The sequence below is a fragment of the Tinamus guttatus genome, unplaced genomic scaffold (genome assembly GCF_059628265.1).
Source record: "Tinamus guttatus ecotype Peru unplaced genomic scaffold, ASM5962826v1 Tinamus_guttatus_pri_ptg000197l, whole genome shotgun sequence".
NCBI classification, from domain to species: domain Eukaryota; kingdom Metazoa; phylum Chordata; class Aves; order Tinamiformes; family Tinamidae; genus Tinamus; species Tinamus guttatus.
Window position 1 is genome coordinate 5,027,522 of NW_028288731.1, and position 21,181 is coordinate 5,048,702.

The 21,181-nt window shown below is 39.9% G+C and overlaps 1 protein-coding gene across 1 annotated transcript; it reads left to right on the top strand.

Moving 5' to 3' along the window:
• The first annotated feature begins 253 nt into the window (after positions 1-253).
• FAM117B (family with sequence similarity 117 member B) lies at positions 254-19,326 on the top strand. Its single transcript, XM_088523765.1, has 8 exons — positions 254-860; positions 7,944-8,095; positions 13,138-13,230; positions 13,747-13,860; positions 15,327-15,470; positions 16,063-16,288; positions 17,054-17,174; positions 18,527-19,326. Exons 1-8 carry the CDS (start codon positions 254-256, stop codon positions 18,843-18,845), a joined length of 1,776 nt encoding a protein of 591 aa, XP_088379891.1. The 3' UTR covers positions 18,846-19,326.
• The last annotated feature ends 1,855 nt before the right edge of the window (positions 19,327-21,181 follow it).

The following is a 21,181-nucleotide window of genomic DNA, read 5'->3' on the forward strand; positions in this document are numbered from 1 at the left end:
CGCGAGCGGCGCCGCGGCGCGGCCAATGGTGGCGCCGTCACCGCGCGAGCGGCGCCGCGGCGCGGCCAATGGGCGGGCGCGGGGGGCGGCGCGGCCAATGGGCGGCGCGGGGGGCGGCGCGGCCGGCCGGGCCGCTATTGTTGATGAGGCGCCCGGAGCGGGCGGGTGCGCGCGAGGTTTTCGGATCGCGTGGGGGCCGCCCCGCGTTGCTGGTGCTCGGCGCTCCCGCGCGGGCCGCGCGTCTCGGCGGACAATGTCCCACCAGCGCGTGCGGCGCAACGGCTCCCCGACCCCCGCAACGGCCCTCGGCGGCGGGGGGCCCGCGGCGGCGGCGGGCGGCGGCGCGGCAGCGAGCAGCCGCCTGCAGCCCATGCGGGCCACGGTGCCCTTCCAGCTCAAGCAGCAGCAGCAGCAACATGGCAGCCCCACGAGGAGCGGCGGCGCCGGCGCGCCCAGCGGGGGTCTCCCACGCGCGGCGCCCGCCTCGCGCAGCATCAGCCCCACGCGTACGGCGCCCGCCGGCGGTGGTGGCAGCGGCGCGCGCGCCGGCCCCGCCGTGGCCACGCAGACGCCGGCGGGCGGGGGAGGCGCCGCCGCCTCGGCAGCCGCCGCCGCCTCCTCGCGGGGCAGCCCCACGCGCGCGGGCGGGGCGCGGGGCAGCCCCCCGCGGCCGCACCAGCTGCCGCCGCCGCCGCCTCCTCCTCCGCCGGGATGCGGGCCCTCGCCCTGCTCATCGCCGGTGCCTCCGCTGCCGGAGGGGAGCGCTGCAGCCGCGAGCAGGCTCCGCCACCGGCGGCACTCGCCGGAGCCCGCGAGGAGCTCCCCGGAGAGGAAGAGCCCCAGCTCGCCGGTGTGCAAAGGTGAGCGCCGCCGGCTCTGCCTCGCCCCGTAACCGTTAGGTGCGCGGCGCGACCGTTACCCGCGGGAGAGGCGTTGGGGGACACGCGGCGCGACCGTTGTCCGCGCGAGGAACGTTGGGGCGCAGGCGGCGCGACCGTTACCCGCGCGAGGAGACTGACGGGCGCGACCGTTACCCGCGCGAGGAACGCTGGGGCGCGCGGCGGGTTCCTGAGGGGAGCAGGGGGGAACTGCAGGGGAGCCGCCGCGTCTGCCCTCCCCGCGCCTCGCGCGCCCCACGGTGTGTGGCTCTTGTCCAAGTAACGTCCCCAAGTCTGTGCCCACCACAAATCTCTTCAGCGTTGTGGGCGTGAAACACACAGAGAGGAAAAGGAAAGCCCCTTTCTTAGTAGCTGCTCCTAACGTAAACCCTGCAGAAGGATGTGTAAACTTGAGAGTGACAGGCTGGCACAGCAGCAAAGAAAGGAAATGTGTGGCAATGGTATATGTTTTGTGGGAGCAAGCTGCTTTTTACTGTTTTTGAATAATTAAAACGTACTGAGGGACACTGAAATGTAAACAATGTGTGGCATCTGGCTGAGGATATTGAAGGCTTCCGTGTGTAAGTAAATCCTTGGTCTTGGCATAAAAGTTTACTCCAAAATGCATGAGTGAGGAATGTGCTATTGTCCTCAAATCTGGAAAATGAGTGGCTTTCAATACAACAAAGCTGTAGCTTTTGTCATGAACTTGCATCACATGCTTGCACCAACTTGAGTACTACGTGAAAGTGAGAAGGCAGAAATGTAGGACCAGCATCATTCCCATTAACTTTTTCACTTCTAATGTTGCCCCGCTCACTCACTCCCCTTCTAAAATTACAATTGCAGCCGCACTATAGTTTTTATGTAGCCTAACTTTTGAGGAATGATTTACCATTACCATTTACCAGTCATAACCAACTCTGTTCATGCAGTACTTATGGTAACATCTCTGTGGCTTAATTTTTCTTTTTTTGTGTGTTTGTATGTTGTCCTTTTTATTCAGACACATTTCTTTGAGATTACCAAATGTCCATTTCTCTGAAATGAAAGAGAGCATAACTACAAAGGCATTTAGGTTCTGATTTAGATCTCCAGCTTTCCAGATAAGTGTTTTGCTTAAGGTCATACTCTGAAGTTTTGGGTTGAGAAATGTGTATATTCTTCATTTGAGATTCTTGTTGATCAATTTGAAAGACATTATACACAGCACAAAATGCATCTTTGTTTCTAGAACTCTAGAGAAATTCTCCTCCAAAATGCAGTCTCCTGGGTAGCCTGAAGAGTGAGGACCAGGACGGCTACCCTTGAGATCCAGATTCAAAAGCAGTTTGTGAAAGCTCCTATCAGACCACTTAGAAGGGGGAAAGAATTGCACCATCTTCGGATCGTCATGTACAAACCTGTTAGAACAACACTGTCTACCTGACTTCTTGCTGGATCTAGGAAGCAGCATAAAGAAAGAAAGTGGTTTGATCACTAGCTGTTTCCCACTGCTGTGTTAGCAGATAACCCCACCAGCTTTTTGCAAGAGGAGGGGAAGCAGAAGAGTTGTGTACTTTTAACTGCTGCCATGTATTTAAATTTCTGAGAAGGACTGGTATTGGCACAGAATTAAAATGCTGATCAAGGCAGTTTAATATTAATGTTTATATTGTACAGTTCAGTGTTTGATAGAGGTTGACTTATTTTCTGTTCCATATAGATGAGAAAGCTTAATGGTAGCTGAGAAAAGGGAACTGTTTTTGCTTATGTGGGTGTTTTCATTTGATGATGGCTTTTTGTTTTTTTAATGGAGCTTGAAATGTTGATACTGGTTCTGTAAGCTGTACATTTAAGGCTCAATGTCATGTTTGTCTGATTTTCTTTTCTAATAAGCAGTTGAAGAGTCCTGAACGTAATGTTTTCTCCAGTATATTTAACACGAGAGCAACTTTTAAAATGTGCCAGAATCACAGAATGCTGAAGGTTGGAAGGGACCTCTAGAGATCATCTAGTCCAACCCCCTGCACACGCAGGGTCACCTAGAGCACATGGCACAGGACTGCAGTGTGTTTTTTTTTTTTTTTCTTCCCCTCTCCCACTTTGTAGACCTAGGATTTCTGAAGTGAATTGCAACTAAATTTTGGAAATATTTAGCTGAAAATTCTGTTCAGATGGGGTAATTACAAACTGAAGATTTTATGAAACTCTTCTAATTCCCATACCTCTCTTGGTGCTTTCCTCCTAAATAATAGGACCAGTAGGACCAAGATATTTCTTCTGACCGCTTTCTCAGCTTTTATTTTCCTTTCCTATAGTCTCCAAATCCAATTTCTCCGATTTCAGCTTCTACATCGTGTTAATCAACACTGTTTTTAAGGTTTTTGATCTCTGTCTTCCCTATGACTTCTGGGGTGATTGACTCTTACACCTCCCTTCTACACTGCAGAGTCTGTCCTGCCAATCCCAGTTCTGGCTTGCCTTTTGCATACACTTTAGCTGCAAACATGTTTATCAGAGAAAGTTAGAATCATCTGATTTTTTTTTCTTCCCCTTCTTCCAGATACATTTTGCTTGACTCCCAATTCAATAGCTTTTCCACACAACAAATTTGGGAATCAATTAATGACATCACTGTCGAAGTTCCCTCTCTTTGTTCTATCTCCCCTTAGGGGATCTTGTTACACCTGAAAGTAGGAGCAGAATTGTTTAGTTGAAGGTGGTTTGGGGCTCTGTTAGCTGAGTGGAGAATGGTCAGTGTGACACCACGGAGGAAATCCTAGATGTCCTTTTGTCAAAGTGTGGAAATAGAGAGAGCTTCATATATGGTTGCATTGGAGTTTTCCACTGAGGATGTCCTGAGGTATGATTTGCATCTTGGAACATACTTATTTAAAATAAGAAAGCGCATGGTTTAGACTGGGAACAAATAATCTCATTTTGACCTATTAGTAGGTCCAAAATGCATATGCTCTACTATTTTTATTTTGGTTTATCTACTGAGTAGAGAGCAAATGTGATCTTCAGTTATTTGTGCTCTTTAATAGAATAGGTCAGAGAAGAGTTCAACTGCAAATCACAACTCCACTTTAGAGACAGTGAGTAAGGTACAGCTGGAGCTTTAGGAGCCAGATGGTTGGATTACCAAGCTTCAATATCAAGAGAGACCAGTAGATAGATGTTGAGTTCCAGAAAAAGTGTGCTTATGTATGCAAACCAAAGAGTAAGCTCATGAGAGCTTGAACACTGGTGTTCAACTGCAGAAATGCTGGGACACATGAGGCTATGTGAACAAGAAGATAAGAATCAATGTTGTTAGTCATCTACTGTCCAATTCAAGAGTCCTGAAATTCTGAGAAATACTGTTTCTGCATAGTGAACTTTCTGCTCTGTTGCTGTTGTCATTGTCTTTTACCATTTAGAATAGTATATGCGAGAGTGATATTAAAGCTGACATGTGAAAGGAAGTGGTGGAAGAAAATGATATCAACGTATATCAGAAAGTCTTAAAGAGTTTAGATGGGAGACCCTCCTTGGGGAGGATAGAAGGATGGGAACTCCATTATGCTCTAAAATTTCACTGTGGCATTTCAACTGGGGGTCAGTCCTTTGTAAAGCAGCTTTGCAGGGAAGGACCTGGGGTCCTGGTGGGTAATAAGTTGTCCTTGGGCCAGCCATGCACCCTCCTTGCAAAGACGACATTAGGTCAATGACTAGGTGGCATTAGGCAGGGCATTGCTAGTAGTGGGGAGGGAGGCGATCTTGTGTCTGGATCTTCCAGAGTGAGTATGTGCATCATACTCTGCGTCTGACCTTAAAGCAGTTGAGCCTGGTGAGTACTTTCAACCAAACATGAACAAGTTGTTGTGGTTGCATTTTCTTAGTGTTTGTGGGAAAAAAGAGAGTTGGTTTGAGGAGAGAAAACTGACTAAAAAACCCATTCAGATATTACCAGATGCCAGAGAAGCTTGTTTATCTCGGTTTGGGTATTTCAGGTGTATATAAGGCTTCAGTTAGAACTCTCTTTGTCAGAGGAAAAAAAATAGCTTTCCACTGCTTGCTGGTCTTGTTTCTGTTCATGGTGTCTATCAGAAAACAGTTCTTTGAAGCTTTTAATTTCCTTTTAGAAAATTTTAATTAGAAATGCTTAGAAAAATAACATCAGGGATGTAAGATCAATCTTCAGGTTATACTTCATCAGTAATACTTATTTTGTGCTTTGAGCACCTAGCAACAGTTCTGGACTTTTTTTTTAGGAAAATTAAAGATTGTTCTTCAGAGTGTTTTTTTTTTTTTCTCTTTAGGACCTTTTCATGAGAGACTTGCCCAGTTTTTGTATGTAACAATTTTCTCCTTTCCCATGTCTATTTCAAAGATGTATGTGCTCACAGTATCGGTTCCTTCTTTTTTTCCCCAATTGTCATTATAGTAGTAGCTATAGAATTTGATTAACAGTACATCAAAGTCAGCGTCCTTTCACTAACTTTCACAGCATTATTGGTAAACATCTGTGTTTTGTTTTGCCTTGTTCAGTCACACTGCTTGACTGTCTTAGCTTAATGCATTTTCACAGGTGTGTGCCTCTTCCTAAAATTTCAATAGGTATGTGCCAAAGCAATTGACTTCCGTTGTGCTGCAGTGATTTGTTGAGATGTGGTAACTAGATTTTTTTTTTCCCTCATACTATAGCTTTTTTTTTAAATTTATATTCTATAGATTCAATTGATAGTTTGTTTTATTATTTTGCTTTATTTCAAACAAGATTGCAAAGAAAGCTTTGTTTCCAAATAGATTTTGGTGTTAGGTGGGGAGAGCAGGGCTGGTGTTTGTCCCAAATATTGGTTTAAAGAGATAATCAAGCCACTTAAAACAAATCTAATGTTTAAGAAGCTTCAGTTTGATGAAACAGCTCCATTGTTTTTCATCAGCCGCAGCTGTTGTAACTGTTATCTCTATGGAGGCAGATCTCTTGTTATGTAGGTCACATAAAGGGAAAATAGCAGCTGAGCACTTGCTCCAAGAACTGTAGAGGAAAATGTAATGAAAACGTTGTAAATGTTTCCACTGAAGTGTTGTGAATCACCAAGAGGATTTGAATAGTAGACACTGGCAATTTGTTTTAAGATGTGTTGTGATAGTACAGTGCCTGGTATTAAAAAATAGTCAAAAATGTATTAAATCATCAGCAATTCTTGTCCGATATAAATGAAAAACGAGTTGAAATTGGAATCCCATACTGCAGTTAATTCTGCAGGAATATTTAAATTAGAAGAAAAAAAAAGGTGTGTTTATGCTTTGTGCCTTGAAATAAGCAGCTTCAGTTGAACTTAGCTAGTAAACAAGCTCTTCGGTTTTCGTTCTGTCTGCCTGCTAAAATGCTCCCTCGGTTTTTGCTGGGGGAGGGGATGCAGTAGTAGTTTATGCAGCTTCAATTTTGAAGATGTCTGTTGCAGTTGCTTTACAGATGATGGGCCTGACCATACACACTTCCTGATTCTTTTTATTTCCACATCCTTTCTATTTCCCCTTTGTCAAAAGAGAGGACCTCCTTGAAAATGTAAAAATAATAATTTGGAAGAAAAATAAATGTTTAGGCAGAGTATGGCAATTATTTCTCAAACGAATAGCATGTTTGGCATACATGGGATCTCTTTGATGTCTTGTGCAATTATATGTATCCTATGCTGTATCACAGTAGTCTTTGATAAAGGACTCTTCATCACTAGTACAATTTTGATCATTTGTGCCTGTAGAAATAATTAATCAGATGAGGATTTGAGTGTAATTTGAGAGAGCTGCTGATTAGAGCAATAATAATTATTTCCTTATAGTTAAGTTGAAATATTTTGCATTGTTTTAATGTGCATTAATGCAATATTTGCATAAGCCATATTATTTATTGAATGTCACTAGACTTCCCAGTGATCTAAGCTTCCTGTTGATCTCCATGTCACTTGCTGCATTCTAGCCATTTGCTTCATCCCTTTGCATTCTTCACAGATCAGATTAATATATGATATTTGTCAGATATAAGTCTGGAGAGAACTAGATGGATTGATAATAAGCTTAAATCATTGGAGTCTATGAATTGGCCTTCTACCTCTGTAATGACTAATGACAATTGTGTGTATGCGTGGGCCATATATGTATATCTAAAACCTGACTCTTTTCCATTTGCCAATTCTTTAACCTTGTTGAGGAACCTTCCTTCCAGTGTTTGACAGTTACTAGCTTGTAGCTTAATTTTTTACTGTAGCCCCACTTTAAAACAAAATTGATAGATGGCGTGTGTGCAACTTAAAAAACAACAACAAAAAACAGATTTTGTTGTGTTTTCACTTCCTACATTTGTTACATTTAAGCTTTCCCCCCCTCCAGTAAAGGTTCCTGTTAATATATAGATTCCTTTGAAAAGGGGTGTCAGCCTAAACAATAAAAGTGTTAGATAACAACATTTTGCAGAAGGTGAAGGTCACGTGACCGTAGCTACCAAGTAACATTGAAAGGGAGCAAATGTAATAAATGAATCATTATCTAATGAAAATTGACATCTAGAATTAAGAGTTAAATACACCTCTTTACAAATCTGTTACATGTCATATTTTGAGTGGTTACTAGAACTTGTCAGCTTACAATACTGCTTGACTTAAAGTAGACAAAGGGAAAAGTTTATTGCTATGAATTCTAATAAAATTAGTATTAAACTGAAAATGCTTTCGCATGGCTTTTCTTTGTTAGCCTTTGACAGGTATAAGGAAACTTAGCTGTTGTATTTTCTTCTAGGTCTTACCTGTTTAAGAATCCAATGACTGTTGTGCTTTTGAGGGAATAAATGGTGATTTATTGGTACCAGTGCCACGTTTTTGACATAGCATGTTTTTCAGGGAAATGGTAAAAACACATTGCATTGCTTATTAAAACTGAATAGAGCTTGAAATAGCAAACTTAATTCCTGTATTGAAAGTATCTTGTCTTGTCCTTTCCTGGCACAAAAAGGCAGTTCCGATGTATGACTTACTGTAGATAATGAAATAATTAAGCCCTTTGATTTGCTTTCTTCCTAATCAAACGATCTCATTCCAGCTGACAAGTCAAGACCACCTTCCTCAAGCCCTTCCAGTATTATCCGCCGCACCTCCTCACTGGATACACTTGCTGCTCCATATCTTGCTGGACAGTGGCCTCGTGATAATCATGGGCAAGCTGTTCCATGTATGAGAGACAAAGCCACACAGGTAGGACAGATTTTTTTTTTCTTTAAAATATTCAATATTTCTAACATCCCTAAGTATGAAGACAGGATTTAAATACAAGAAGCTTTTCTTTGAAGCATTCACTTTGGCTTTTTAGCTTGGAAGTTCTTGTTCACTTTGAAATTACAGAGGTTTTGCCTTTGATATTTCACCATTGGGTTATTTACATTGTTTCCTAAGAGAAGGCCATGAACTGTGGCATCTTACTCTTCTCTTGGAAAGGCACTAGTGTACCACACATCTGTATTCTCATCGTTTGTACTGTGTGGAAGAAAAAGCATTGTTTTGGTTAAGTATTATTTAGTGTTTATGGGAGTGAACTTAATGTGACTCCTGATATGAAATTATAGAACAGAACCACATAAGTTTTGTATTTCATAAAAGTTATTCTAGTCTTTCCTATGAAAACCCTTTAGTCCTCTGTTTGTAACAAGTCTTTTAATATTCACCTGGAATATATACATTGAAGTGCTGTCTTTAAAGAACAAATTGTGCTCAAATTCAGTTGAGCTGCAAAGCATTTTAAAAGTACCTGATTTAGTGATTAACTTCAAGAACTTGACAGTATTTTACAACCTTTTAATGATACATTCCTCTGCTCTCTGCAAAGATAGAACCAACAAACATTCCATGAAACTGTGACATTGCCAGAGCTGTAAGCTAACTGCCTGGCACTTGTTTTATCAAATTCTCCTTACAAGGAGAGATTTATATGGTATCATGCTGTATATAGAAGAGATTCAAGGTGGGTTTTTCCATCAATTATCAGACTTTCATTCCGGCTTCTGTGTATACAGTGTGGCAGTGGATTTTCCTAACTTGTAGAGTGAGAGAAAGAACCAACCATCTCAAATTTTTAAGTCCTTAATTCTAGAGCATGGTTACAACAACAGACTTTTCCCAATTCCTAATAATGTATCAGAACTGCGTCCGCCAAATACACAGGCAACATGTGATGCTTACTTGGGTGTAAACCGGCCATCGTTAGAAGTGGTAACAATAATGAAAATGCAGCTATGCAAGCTGGTTTCCCCAAGATGTCCACTATCTTTTCCTTTGAACTAAATTTTGCACAAGTAAGGTATTTCACAGAGGAATTTGATCAAGTGGATAATTTAAAAACTGGTGAAGGAGGAATTGTTCAGGAGCAAGTTCTCTGTGTGGGAAAATGAACTGGTGTGAAAAGGGAAAACAAATTGTAGTGAGAGAAGAAGGCATATGATATACAAGGTATTTCCATTCATGCTTAGCTATTAACAACCCTCATTAAAGGGCAAAAGAGACAGCTCATGGATGCCTTAGCTCTGTATTTGCAAGCTTGATTTCTTACTTTTTTTTTTTTTTACTCTAAAATAATTGTATTTCTAAAAGGCTACCAAAGTATTTGTTGTATTTAGTTGATCTCTTTCAGCTTAGTTAGGTTTTAGTCATGTCTGGGTTCTTAAAATCTGTATATTTTCCAATTAGATTAGATATTCTCTTTCTTGGCTTACACTTTTCTTTTGTCATTTTCTTCTAATTCTGACACACTCAGCTGCTAAGGTGGATGGGCTTTTATATATGAAAGGAAACACATCTACAAAGATTAGTGGGAAGGCTATATGTGTGTATATACATGAATTTAAAAAAAATGAAATTCCATTTGGGATTTCCTCAGAATGAGTGTATTTAATGGATGTTAATGTTAATATACTCCTGAAGGAAGTAGAATGATATTTTTACACTTGCTAATTGAAAATGTGTCTACCAAGGTAGAAAGTTCTGGGATACCTTGCATCTGATGTCTAAGCCTCGAGCTGATGTGACACTGACAAGGCTGTTGTTTTTAATCTTTCTAATGGGCTTGAGAACAACCATCTGAGTTAGTGCAGAGTTAAACATGTGATTTAACAGTAACTAATTTCCCAAGAGTGTAGACTCTTCAACTGGTCAGTTTTTTGTTTGTGAAGAGATGAACTTTCACTTGCAAGGTATCATGGTTTCACTTTGTAATTTTGGATTTCACAAAGTCTGTCATATCCCTCATTTTCACATACTTTGAGTCTGTACTTATTTTCCAGTAGTGCCTATCAACTAATTAGATTAACACCAGGAGTTGAGGCATATAAGAGAGGCAAAGTTGTTACGTTGCAGATGGATAAACACAGTTACATACTCACTTGCGAGAGCTTGTTCAAAATTATTTCAAATTCTTTTATTCTTCAAATACTTTTATTGCAACAGCTAGGCTTCAAATCATGTGTGAAGGTACTAGCCATGAATACTTTTATATTCAGAACCTAAAAAGATGCCAAAAAGTCTGTTTGGCAAAAAACAGATAGTTAAAGTCTATTTTTCTATGAACAATGTGACACATGCTTTAATGGAGGTCCCCATTGCAGACTGAAGCTACAGAGATGTAGAAGCCTTCTGAGTTGAGTCAGCTGAGCATCTTGAATCCGTGACCTCGTGCGGTGGAGAGAGCGCTCAATCAGACTGAGAAACAGCAGCAGTTTGTGACATGCTTTGTCTTGCAGGCTGTTAGAGATGCCCCTAGATCACAGATCAGAATTGTGTAAGAGATCATAGTTGGAGCAGAAATTATCTATATATCAGACTTCAACCATTTTGTTTTAGTGAGGTACAACTTATTTCTAAAACCAGAGTTATGTGCATACAGAATGTTATTTGTCTGATAAGATGAGCATTCCAGGTCTGGTAGGAAATCATAAATGGAGGCATGGTTATTAATTGTTGCTTGAACAGGTATTTGTAACCTGTTCTGTCTTCTTGTTTGGCTTTGCCTGTAATTATTTGAAAAACTCCTATGTCAAAATGCAGATTAAAATGAGACAATTGTTTTTAAATTTTTTTTTTAGCTCTTAAAGAATAATTTAAATTTCAAGTACAATGTTTTTAGAGCCTTTTTCTTAAGTCTTTTTTGTTATGTTCTAGTATATGAAAAATATACCCATAAACAAGCTTCTTGTAATTCCAGAACAGGCATTGTGAAAGATAACTTAACAAGCAAGTAATTGTATGTTAAGAACCTAGACAAATAAAAATCCTTCTTTATGTTGGCTCATTGTTCAATCTATTTGTTCTTAAAATATATTATCAAATATAGGAAAGAGGTAGGAGACCTGCTAAAACACTATTAGATTTCTGTCTTGATGCAAAGGTGTCCTGTAATTTAACATCTTATTCCTACTCCTGCTCTAAAAAAATCTTGTACCTGTTTGCTTTGAAGATTAATATCAAAATAAACTTGAATTCTTTAAAATGAATCAGATATTAAGATCTGGTACAAAGTTTTGAGTATAAATTATATGCAAGGACTGATTGAAGTGTAAATGAGATTCTTATTAGCAAATGTAGTAGTTGTGCTTAGTGGGGAAGTTTAGAATTAACACAAAAATGGATTTTTCCAGGAGCTAGAAGGTAGCATAGGATTGCAGGCCAGAATTAGAGAATGGACTAGGCAAAGACTGGGTCTACCATTATGAGTTGGGAAATAGGGTTTGTCAGTTATTCTGTTTTAATTAAGTTGGAAAATATAGATGGGATTTTATAGCATGAAAGGATCATTCTGTGATTAAGGTAAATGTCCCTGGAAAAATGGGTTTTGATTTTTGCCTACAAAATTCCTGTTCAAACCTACTAAATTGTTATTCAAATTTGCCCTAGTTAGTTGCTGATTTGCACTCATTAATAGGAAAACCTGCTGATGGTTTTGCATGGAGGTTTAATTTATGTGAAACCACCATCTGTAACTGAAATCAGTGTAAATTGCAGTCTATGTGCTCGATGAGTTACATCTCCATTTACCCAGAAAATGGAGATTAATATCATATCATTAAAGATTTTGCAATTTTCTGTGCTCAGCGAATAGATGGGTAAGGCCAGTCAGCTTGTGCCTTGCAAGCTGTTTGTCCTAGATGTGGTGTAAACATAGTCCTACTGTTGTGCGTTTTGGATTTGGAGGCTCTGAGGCAGCTGAAGTTTCTGTCTGTGGGGGAAAGTGAGACCTCAGTGACTCCTAAGGCTGAGGTAGCCAGGGCACCCCTGATGCTGCTGCAAGCTGAATTTGGCACTGCAGCTCTGGGACTATAAAGGAAGTCACTGTCTTTCAGCTTGTTTGCTGCTTCCAGAGATGCTTCCCTTTGCTTCTTTGGATATGTTGTGGCTGCATAGAGGTTCCCGATAGGTTATCCCTGACCTAGAGGATTTAGAGTTCACTGCTTTTGAAGGCAGTTCTAGACATAGTTGGGAAGAAATACAAATTTTTGTCCATAGAGCATGCACTACTATCAGAGGCTTGCTCGTGTTTTTTGTTACCTTTAATGAACACAATTTGTTTTAATGATACTTTGAAGAACCCAGATCTTTTTTTAGTTGTAATATATTTACACTTTTCTCAAGTCTGTTAATGACTTTGTTGGTTTAGTGAAAGTAGCATAGTATTGTTTGGGTTGCTTTCTGCTTGGCAGCTGAGCCAATTGTAAACCTGAAGCTCTTTAAGGCTTTAATAAATTAATTCCCTGCCTCGGAATAACTCTGGTAGCTTGACGTCCCTTTTATCATTCTACTGAGCATGAACGTGATTTTGAAGCTTCATTGGTACAGGATTTCCTGTAATTTATGTCAAGCTATTTTAGCTCAGCATCTGCACAGGGCTAAATCGCCCACAGCTTCAGCACTGTGCTGCTGGTTCTTCAGCACTCTTTACTAACTTATGATATAGCTACCCATTAATACTGCTTTACCTATGTATAGAAATGTGGAAAGGAAACTTGCATGTCCTCATGCTGGAGGAGGTCTGAAAGTTGGTAAATATACAGTTTCACTAGACGTTTTCATGTTTTACTTGCTAGAAAGGCTTCTATTCAATGACTACTTTTCATTTGCAGTTTTGTATCCGGAAAATCTTAACACTCTTCTCTCTTCTAGTTTGTCAGAAAATATTTCTTCCAGGGAGTAGAAATTCTCTCTCTTTTTTTTTTTTTTTTTTTTTGTAATTAATCTGGTAATTCTTTTTTCTGTAGACAGAAAGTGCCTGGGCTGAAGAATATTTAGAAAAGAAGAGAAGCTCGCACAAGCGTTCAGCATCGTGGGGCAGTAACGATCAACTCAAGGAGGTCAGGAATGCTATTATATAATATGATTTTGGGTTAAGTTTGTTGCTCTTATGCATTGTTGTCTTGAATTTTTAGTAAGGCATGAAAGTTGTATCTTTTTTGTATTATGTAAAGCTTAGACAAAGCTTGGGCTTGGTTGAAAATAAGCTAAAATATACTTCAGCTGTTCATTTGGTTTGATTTCTTGTAACAGTACAGGACTTATTTTTTTTTTAATATCAGTGGGTGGAAAAGAAATTATTAAATGGGGAAGACTTTCTTCAGCAGCAGCAGAAATACAGCAGTGATCTAATTATTTCCAAATTTTATGTATTTCATTAAACTTCAGGACATATCTCCTGGACCTGAATTGGTATCTGACTTTGTTACTTTTGCAGGAACTCAAGTTTAATTTAGTGCTGGTGATAATTATGACAATTCTGGTGTAGAGGCTGAGTTAAGTGACCGATTAAGCCGTGGAGCCGCATGTAGCTGAGCATATCTGGTAAAGCCTAACTCACATTTTTCCTTTGTTAGATCGCAAAGTTGCGTCAACAGTTGCAGAGAAGCAAGCACAGCAGCAGGCACCATCGGGATAAGGAAAGGCACTCTCCGTTTCACGGTAACCATACAGCCATTAACCACAGTCAGGTAAGGCTATGCTATCTTTTTAGATATAGTAGGTAGCTAACACTGTTTTTAACTCTGTTCAAGATTTTAAGGGAACTCATGTACTTCTACATGCATCGTAGCTATAGATAAATTCTGTGAAATTTCTTTTGGCTTTGCGGACTGCCTTAGGTGCAGGATGCCTTTGTTACTTGGCTAGGCTATTTTGCTGCACAGCTCTGCCTTCAAAAGAATTTCAAACAGAATTTTACCTTTTTTTAATAGTTGCTCTGTCAAAGAGTGTCCTCTCGATGACTGCATTCAGCCTCAGCCTTTGTAACCATTCCTCTGTGATTTATCATTGTACCTTGAGACTTTGAGTAGTAGTCACTATGAAAACTACGTGATGGCTATGCCACGTGTTCAGTGTGCAGTTGTAGCTTTATCTAGACACTTTGAATGGGGCCTGGTTCACAGTGAGATGATATTTTTAGCTCTGTTGATAGTAGGTGAAAAAGATTAGAGGCTTTCTGACATACAAGTTCTTTTTCAGATCTCTTTTGCTTGAGTAACTTTAAGAAAATCAATAGGAAAGCATGGCTAGTTTCTCAGACTTTTCCCCACTGATATCTCACAAATATATGAATATATCAACTAAATTTTAACAGATGTTTAGTGACAGATTAAGATGGGACAACTGTGACTTCCAAAACTCTGATTTGCACAAAACTAGTCACCTGGCCTTGTCCTGGGCATTTGTACAAAAACAGTGTTTTTAAGATGAGTATAGTCTCTTTTAACATTGAAAGCACCTACAAAATTTGCGCAGTAATAGTTGAACGTAGTTACTTCAGCGCTGAATGGGACAGAATTCAGTTTTTGTTGTTTTATGCATGTTTGTAACTGCTTATTCAGCCTTTATGCTAGGAGAACAATAATGCATGTTGCACATATGACTTCAAAATGATGATGATCAAACCCCCTTTCCTGGTAACTGAGGAAGATATGGCCAGCAAAAGAGTTAACATGGAGGGAGAGGGGGAAGAAAAAAAAAAACACGTTTTTTTCCTTCTGCTCTTGTCATAGCACTGTAGGTGACAGCAGACTGCCATTAAAACAAAATTATAATGAAGTTACAAGAAGTAAATTCTATGGAGAAGAAAGTGAAATTGTGGTACAGCTCATTTCAAGGGGAACTGGAATATATTTTTAAAGGCTCTGTGCCTAAAAGATTTGTCTTATTTAAATTTGAGGATTTTGTTTAATTTCCACTTTTAAAGCAATGTAGTGTGGGAGGCAAAGCTTTTCCTGCTACAAATTTGATTTGAACATTTTTGAATGTCTCCTCATTTAAAGGTATCTATTTTAATATATTTGCTACAGCTTCTCCTGAGTCTCTGATATTTAGAAATAGATATATTCTGGTTAAAAGTTGATATTTAAGTAAAAATACTAACTATGTTTTGTAAGTAAACTTACATCACTTTTTCTCTGCCTCCGTTTTTCAGCCTCCCATTCCAAAGACTGCTCTTGTTCCTGTGATACCTATTGCCAAATCAACAGGATCACGGTTCCGAAACAGCATAGAAGGACTGAATCAAGAGATTGAGATAATCATTAAGGAGACAGGAGACAAAGAAGAGCAGCTTGTTGTATGTATCTGTCAACCTAATGGCCTTTGAAAGTTCCTTAAGTTTTTCTGCAATTAATTTTGTTTTCATAGTAGAAGTTGTTGGAAGGTCTCTCGGAAAGCAAAAAAAAAAAAAAAAAAAAAAGGTTAAAATTTGAAGCTGAACCTTTTTCTTTGTCATTGCTCTGACATAGTTAGCTTTTCAGTGAAATAAGCAAGTTTAATAAGACAGAGGAAAAGAGAACTATTTTGAGAATTTCCCTATTAACTCTTGTTTCCTTCTTTGCTCATCCCAAAGAGGGGTTCCTATCTCTCCTCAGATGGAGTATAACTCTCCTATTTTTCATTCATGTTTTATGTTCAGGGATATTTAGAAGTAAGTTGGTAAAAGAAGTAACAGAATCTTAAACTGTTGGTTTTTTGTTCTTAGTTTCAAAAACTGCCAGGTTTTATCCTCTGCTGAAATTTCGTGTATATATATGAACAAAACTTTCAACTTCAAACAGGTTTTGAAAACAGACAGGAAAAAGTCCTCAGCACTACTGGGTTTACAGAAATTGCTAACCAGATGAGAACAACCCTCTAATACAATTTGATGCTTTTATTTTTGACAGCCCCAAGATATTCCTGATGGGCACCGTGCTCCCCCTCCACTGGCTCAGCGTAGCAGTAGTACCCGCAGCATTGATACCCAAACGCCCGGTGGAGCAGACAGAGGCAGTAACAACAGCAGCCGTTCCCAGTCAGTGTCTCCAGCCTCATTTCTCACCATCTCTACTGAGGGCAGTGAGGAAAGTCCGTGTTCCACAGATGATCTTCTTGCTGAGTCCAGAGATAAAGGTACTAAAGATAGAAGTATGTGTTCCTCCAGAACTCATATGTGTGCAGAATACATTTCTAGTGTTCTGTTGTTGAAGTTGGATAGATATGAGAAATGAACAGCATTATTTTGTTAAAAAATAAAATATTAAGTATCTTCAATGGGAAATTGGAGGAAGAGGAGTGTGCAGTGGCAGGTGCAATAGCAAAGTACGCTTGTCTCCTTGTCTCTGTTAGGGATCTGTTATGATTTAGGTCAAAAGGGGTAACGTTCCACCTGTTGGCAGTTTTTCTCTCCTACCTCCCCTGCCAAATGTAATGGGTTGTTTTGGTTGTGTTTTTTTTTTTTTGGGGGGGGGGGTGGGGTGGGGAGGGTTGTTTGTTTTCTTTTTTGCTTTTGTTTCAATCAGAAAAATTCTGAGCAATAATAGGTTTCTGTTAAATTATGTAACTGTCGTCTTTGTTGTTTTAAGAAATACGGCTCCTGCTCATTTCTTTTGGCTAGGCAGTGGGAGGATAGGGCCCTAGACCTCAGGTGTGCAGTTGTAAACTGCGTCAGGCAATGAATGGAGTGTGCAGAAGGATCTGTAAATGATACAAGGAAAATGAAAAGGAGGGAAGAAACTGGGCTAGAAAAGCTTATTTACAAGGGAAGACTGGCAGGTGAATGAAAGTGTTTCTGCAGTTTTATAATGCTGATGGCTTGAGTATTGGGGGCTTTTTTTAGAGAGGCCTTGATTTTTATAGTGCATCATTTTTAAGTAATGAGAAACTCTATTTCTGCAGAGAATGGGAATAATTCTCCACTCCCAAAATACGCTACCTCACCAAAACCCAATAACAGCTACATGTTCAAGCGTGAACCTCCAGAAGGCTGTGAAAAAGTGAAAGTCTTTGAGGAAAGCTTGTAAGTTGATCTTTACTACATGAGAAAAAACATTTAATGCTTTGAGGTGCCCACTGACTTACTGATTTTGTGTTCGATCAAAATTATTAGTCTAAGTACTAAAACAACACTAACAGCACAGTCTGCTTTGTATGACTGTATACTGGTGTGTATTTATTGCTGGACTTTTGTATGAAAATCAAAATCTTCAAATCAAGTACAAAGAGAGGAACTAAGCAGGTTTAATGAAGTTCCATCAGCTTGGAAATGTCAAAGCTTCTTAGCTGTGGGTCAGTGGCACGTTGCTGGGTTTGAGATGGCTCTTCCAGAACTAGATGGTTATTTTTCCACCCTATCCGTTGAGGCTCAGGGAGATCTAAGTCCTCTCAATCCCATTTACGATAGAGACTCAAATGTGAATTGAGGTACCTTTGCATCATGGGATGTTTCCCTTGAATCTCAACACCACATCCAAGGATGCTAAACCCACTTTCACACAAACCTTGACCTTTCTTCCTGACATCTGGCATTGCCTGTATAAATCTGGCATAAGCGAGAAACCTGGCCATTTATTCTTCTTCAGGGTAGTAGTGCCTCTGTAAAGTTCTTGGCAGAGTAATGTTATCTGTCTTCCTCCTACTTTTCCCCCAAACTTATGAAGTTGGTCAGGTGTTAGGCAACAATTACATTTTTTCCACTGCTCCTGGTCCCTACTTAGGCTGTCCCTGGACTCTGGGCCTCTAAGATGCTGCTCTGAGTTAGAGCTTATTTAATTTGAGAACCTGCTACTTGTATTGCTCTATTCTTCCGCCTCGAGTCTGTTCCTTCGTCCTTTTCAAAGAAGACTATGAACCAGGAAATCCGCTCCTGTTCCAAAGCGTGGAACTTGATCGCCCATCCAGGCACTGGTTAACCAGTTGCATTCAAACCTTTTTGCAACAGCACCCAGTTTGTGGCCTCACAGACCAGCCTGGGATGTTAACTTATAGTTGCTGCCATTTCCCTGCTGATTGCTCTAGCTTGATATTTGTGAATATCAGGAGTAAAATCTGTAGATGAATTGGACAGGTTAATTCCTGGTATTTATTTTATTACTAATTTGTTTGTAGAATACCTTTTTTTCTACAGACACTAAATTTTAGGGGGAAAAAATATTCAGACAGGATATGGATGAATAAACATATTCATAGCCATCTTGAGTGTGGCATGAGGCAGGAATGTCACAAAGCAGCACTGAGTCTCTGAAACATTTCAAGCTTAAACCTACCCACCATGTCTGTGGTGACATGTTCAGCAATGCGTAGCTGTCAGAGGCACAATCTGATGTTGGTTTTCAATGCTGGTTTAAACTGTTCTGTGTATTTTCTTTCTAGGCCAAAGCCATTGCATGAAATTCCAGCCTTCTACTGCCCTGACAAGAACAAAGTGAATTTCATTCCTAAAAGTGGTTCTGCTTTCTGTCTTGTCAGCATCCTCAAGCCACTTCTTCCTACACAGGATCTTACACGCAAGGGCACTACTCACAGTCTGACTGTCTCCTCTGGCATGACACCCAGTTTGTTACAGCCCATTTCTGTGGCTTCCCTATCTGCAAACACAGATCAAGACAGGATCTCTCGTGGAACAAGCACGATAATACCACAGACCTCCTTACTCCAGCAATCAGGACATACTGAAGAAGCCGAAGGATAGATTTAGATTGTCTTGACATTATTTTCTGGGAAACTCCTGGGAAACATTTGGAACCAGTTGACTAGACCTTTCTGTCCAGACTATTTGCATTTTAACAACTTGTGGCGCTGTCATAAATGAACTGCTTGTACATATGACAATTTGGTAATATGTTGAAAAGTTCAGGATGATGCAGCAGCAGATATTCTGTCTGCACTTTCTGAAGACTCCAGTTCTGTTTTCTTGCCTGCTTTTTTAAACACTGGTGAAAATGAAGACTGTCAATCCTTTGCTTTGCTGTTTAAAGGACCAGTTCTTGTGATACAGCGTGTCCTTTGACGACTTCTTTCCATAAAAAAAAAATATCTCAAGACCAACCATCTGACCCCGTTTGCTGTTGTGATCTGCAAAGGGAGGGGCAATCAAATGGTTTTGCAAGATGTCTTTTGTATGAAAATGTGTATTTTATAACAAAAACTTGCTTTTTCTGGTGCATAGCAAAGTGTTCAAAAGATAATTTCCTGATCACAGTCCCCCACCTTTTTTTAATTTTTTTTTTTTTTTGGGGGGTAGGAAAAGTTTATTTTCTTGGCTGTTTTCCAGCTCTTGGGACCAAAGGATTGCTGAAATACTTCAGCAAGGTCACATGATTTGAGACTGCTGAACAGGCTCAGCCCAAAATAAAATAAGAAAAAATAATGTTCTTAAAAGAGTTTAAACAAGAGTATCCAAAAAGCAATGTTTTTTTAAAATATATCTGAAGTTTGTGTTTTGGGTAAGTCACGTTCTTAAGACTCCTTCCTTCACGGAATTCTCATCTGTGTTTATTGCCTGGAAAATTGCATTTGAAAGCACTTGTCCCAGCAGTGTTGCCTTTGTGCATAGGATTTTTGTGTAGAGGTGGGAAAACGCAAATCCTCTTATTTTCCCTCCACCTTTCCTCCCCCCCCCCGCCCCAGAAAATATGCTACTTGCCTCTTACAGGATTTCTTGGCTATTGGTAGCATTAGCCAACTTGAATCATTAACCACTCTTGGCACAAATTTGCGCTGTCCTGACTCATTACTATATTGTAGTTCCATGCCACATAGCAGTGAAATACGTGAGTGGTTTCTTCCCTTTCACCATAGCAGGGTTTTGTGGGGCTGGTGAGGGTGATGGTTTATAGGGTATGGTATTTGTCAAACAGCAGTTTACTGCAACAGCACGTTCTCCTTTTTCGATAGCCAACCTTTTGATAGCACAGGATTTTCTGACACCTGCTATTGACATGCAGCAGTTTATGGTTCTTTGGCAACCCCGATAAATGAAAGTAGGGGAAGCAACCATTTCAAGCTGACACTATTCTGGACCTTCGGTAAGGCTTCTCTGGTGTTGAAGTTCATTACTGGGATTTGAGTAAAATGCAATTGCAGTTGCTTAACATCAGCATACAAAATGAATTGGCCTTGTATCCTCTCTTGCAGAGTAGATTCAGTAATTTTAAATTTATTCTCTGGGTAATTCTACTTCTAAAACCAACTTATTCTCTGGGTCTGAATATTGGTCTGTTGCATATGAGTTCTTACCGACTTATAATGCGCGCACACACATATATATATAAAGCTTCCAAGGATCAGCTGCATACTCAAGTCTTCTCATAGTTGCATCTATTTAAATGTTATACTGCAAGTATAACAACTGTCTTCAGTGCTTAATATGCTAAATTTGGTCGCAGACATTTCACTTAAAGAAGAATTATCTGTGTACCTTTGAAGGTAACAGTCACTGTTTCGGTAAACCCTTTCTGTTCCTGTAAATGCCACAAATAACTGTCAGATAACAGTAAATTTTACAGAACTAATACCAGTAAATTGTGCTAGCTTATAAGTCCTGCATTTGTGGTATAACAAGCCCCCTTTTTAAAACATTATGCAAAAGTTCAACATACCAAAAATGAAAAATATTTTACTAAATATTAAAGTATGACACTTGCTAAATTAGCAAATGAGCAGAACTTGGTTTGTCACCTTGCTCTTCTCATCAGAATAGTTAGGATTATATAGATGGGTTTAAAAAACTGTTTTGAAGTCACAGCTCTGATTTACACTAAGAAATTGTTTAGGGAGAGGAGATTACATGGCTTGGTGCTTCAATTTTCTGTAGTATCAGTTGTGGGTTTTTTGTATTTTTTTATGAATATTGGTAAGTTTCTTCTGAAAATTTGAGATCTGAAGTCTAAAATGTATTGCTTTAGCTGGCTTTGTGTAAACCTGACATGACTGGTTTCATGGGAGAGGATTATTCAGATGAAAGAGTTACTTGTAAGTCTGTGCTTATTCTGCAGTAACAGCATATGGAAAGATTCGTCAGTGCCA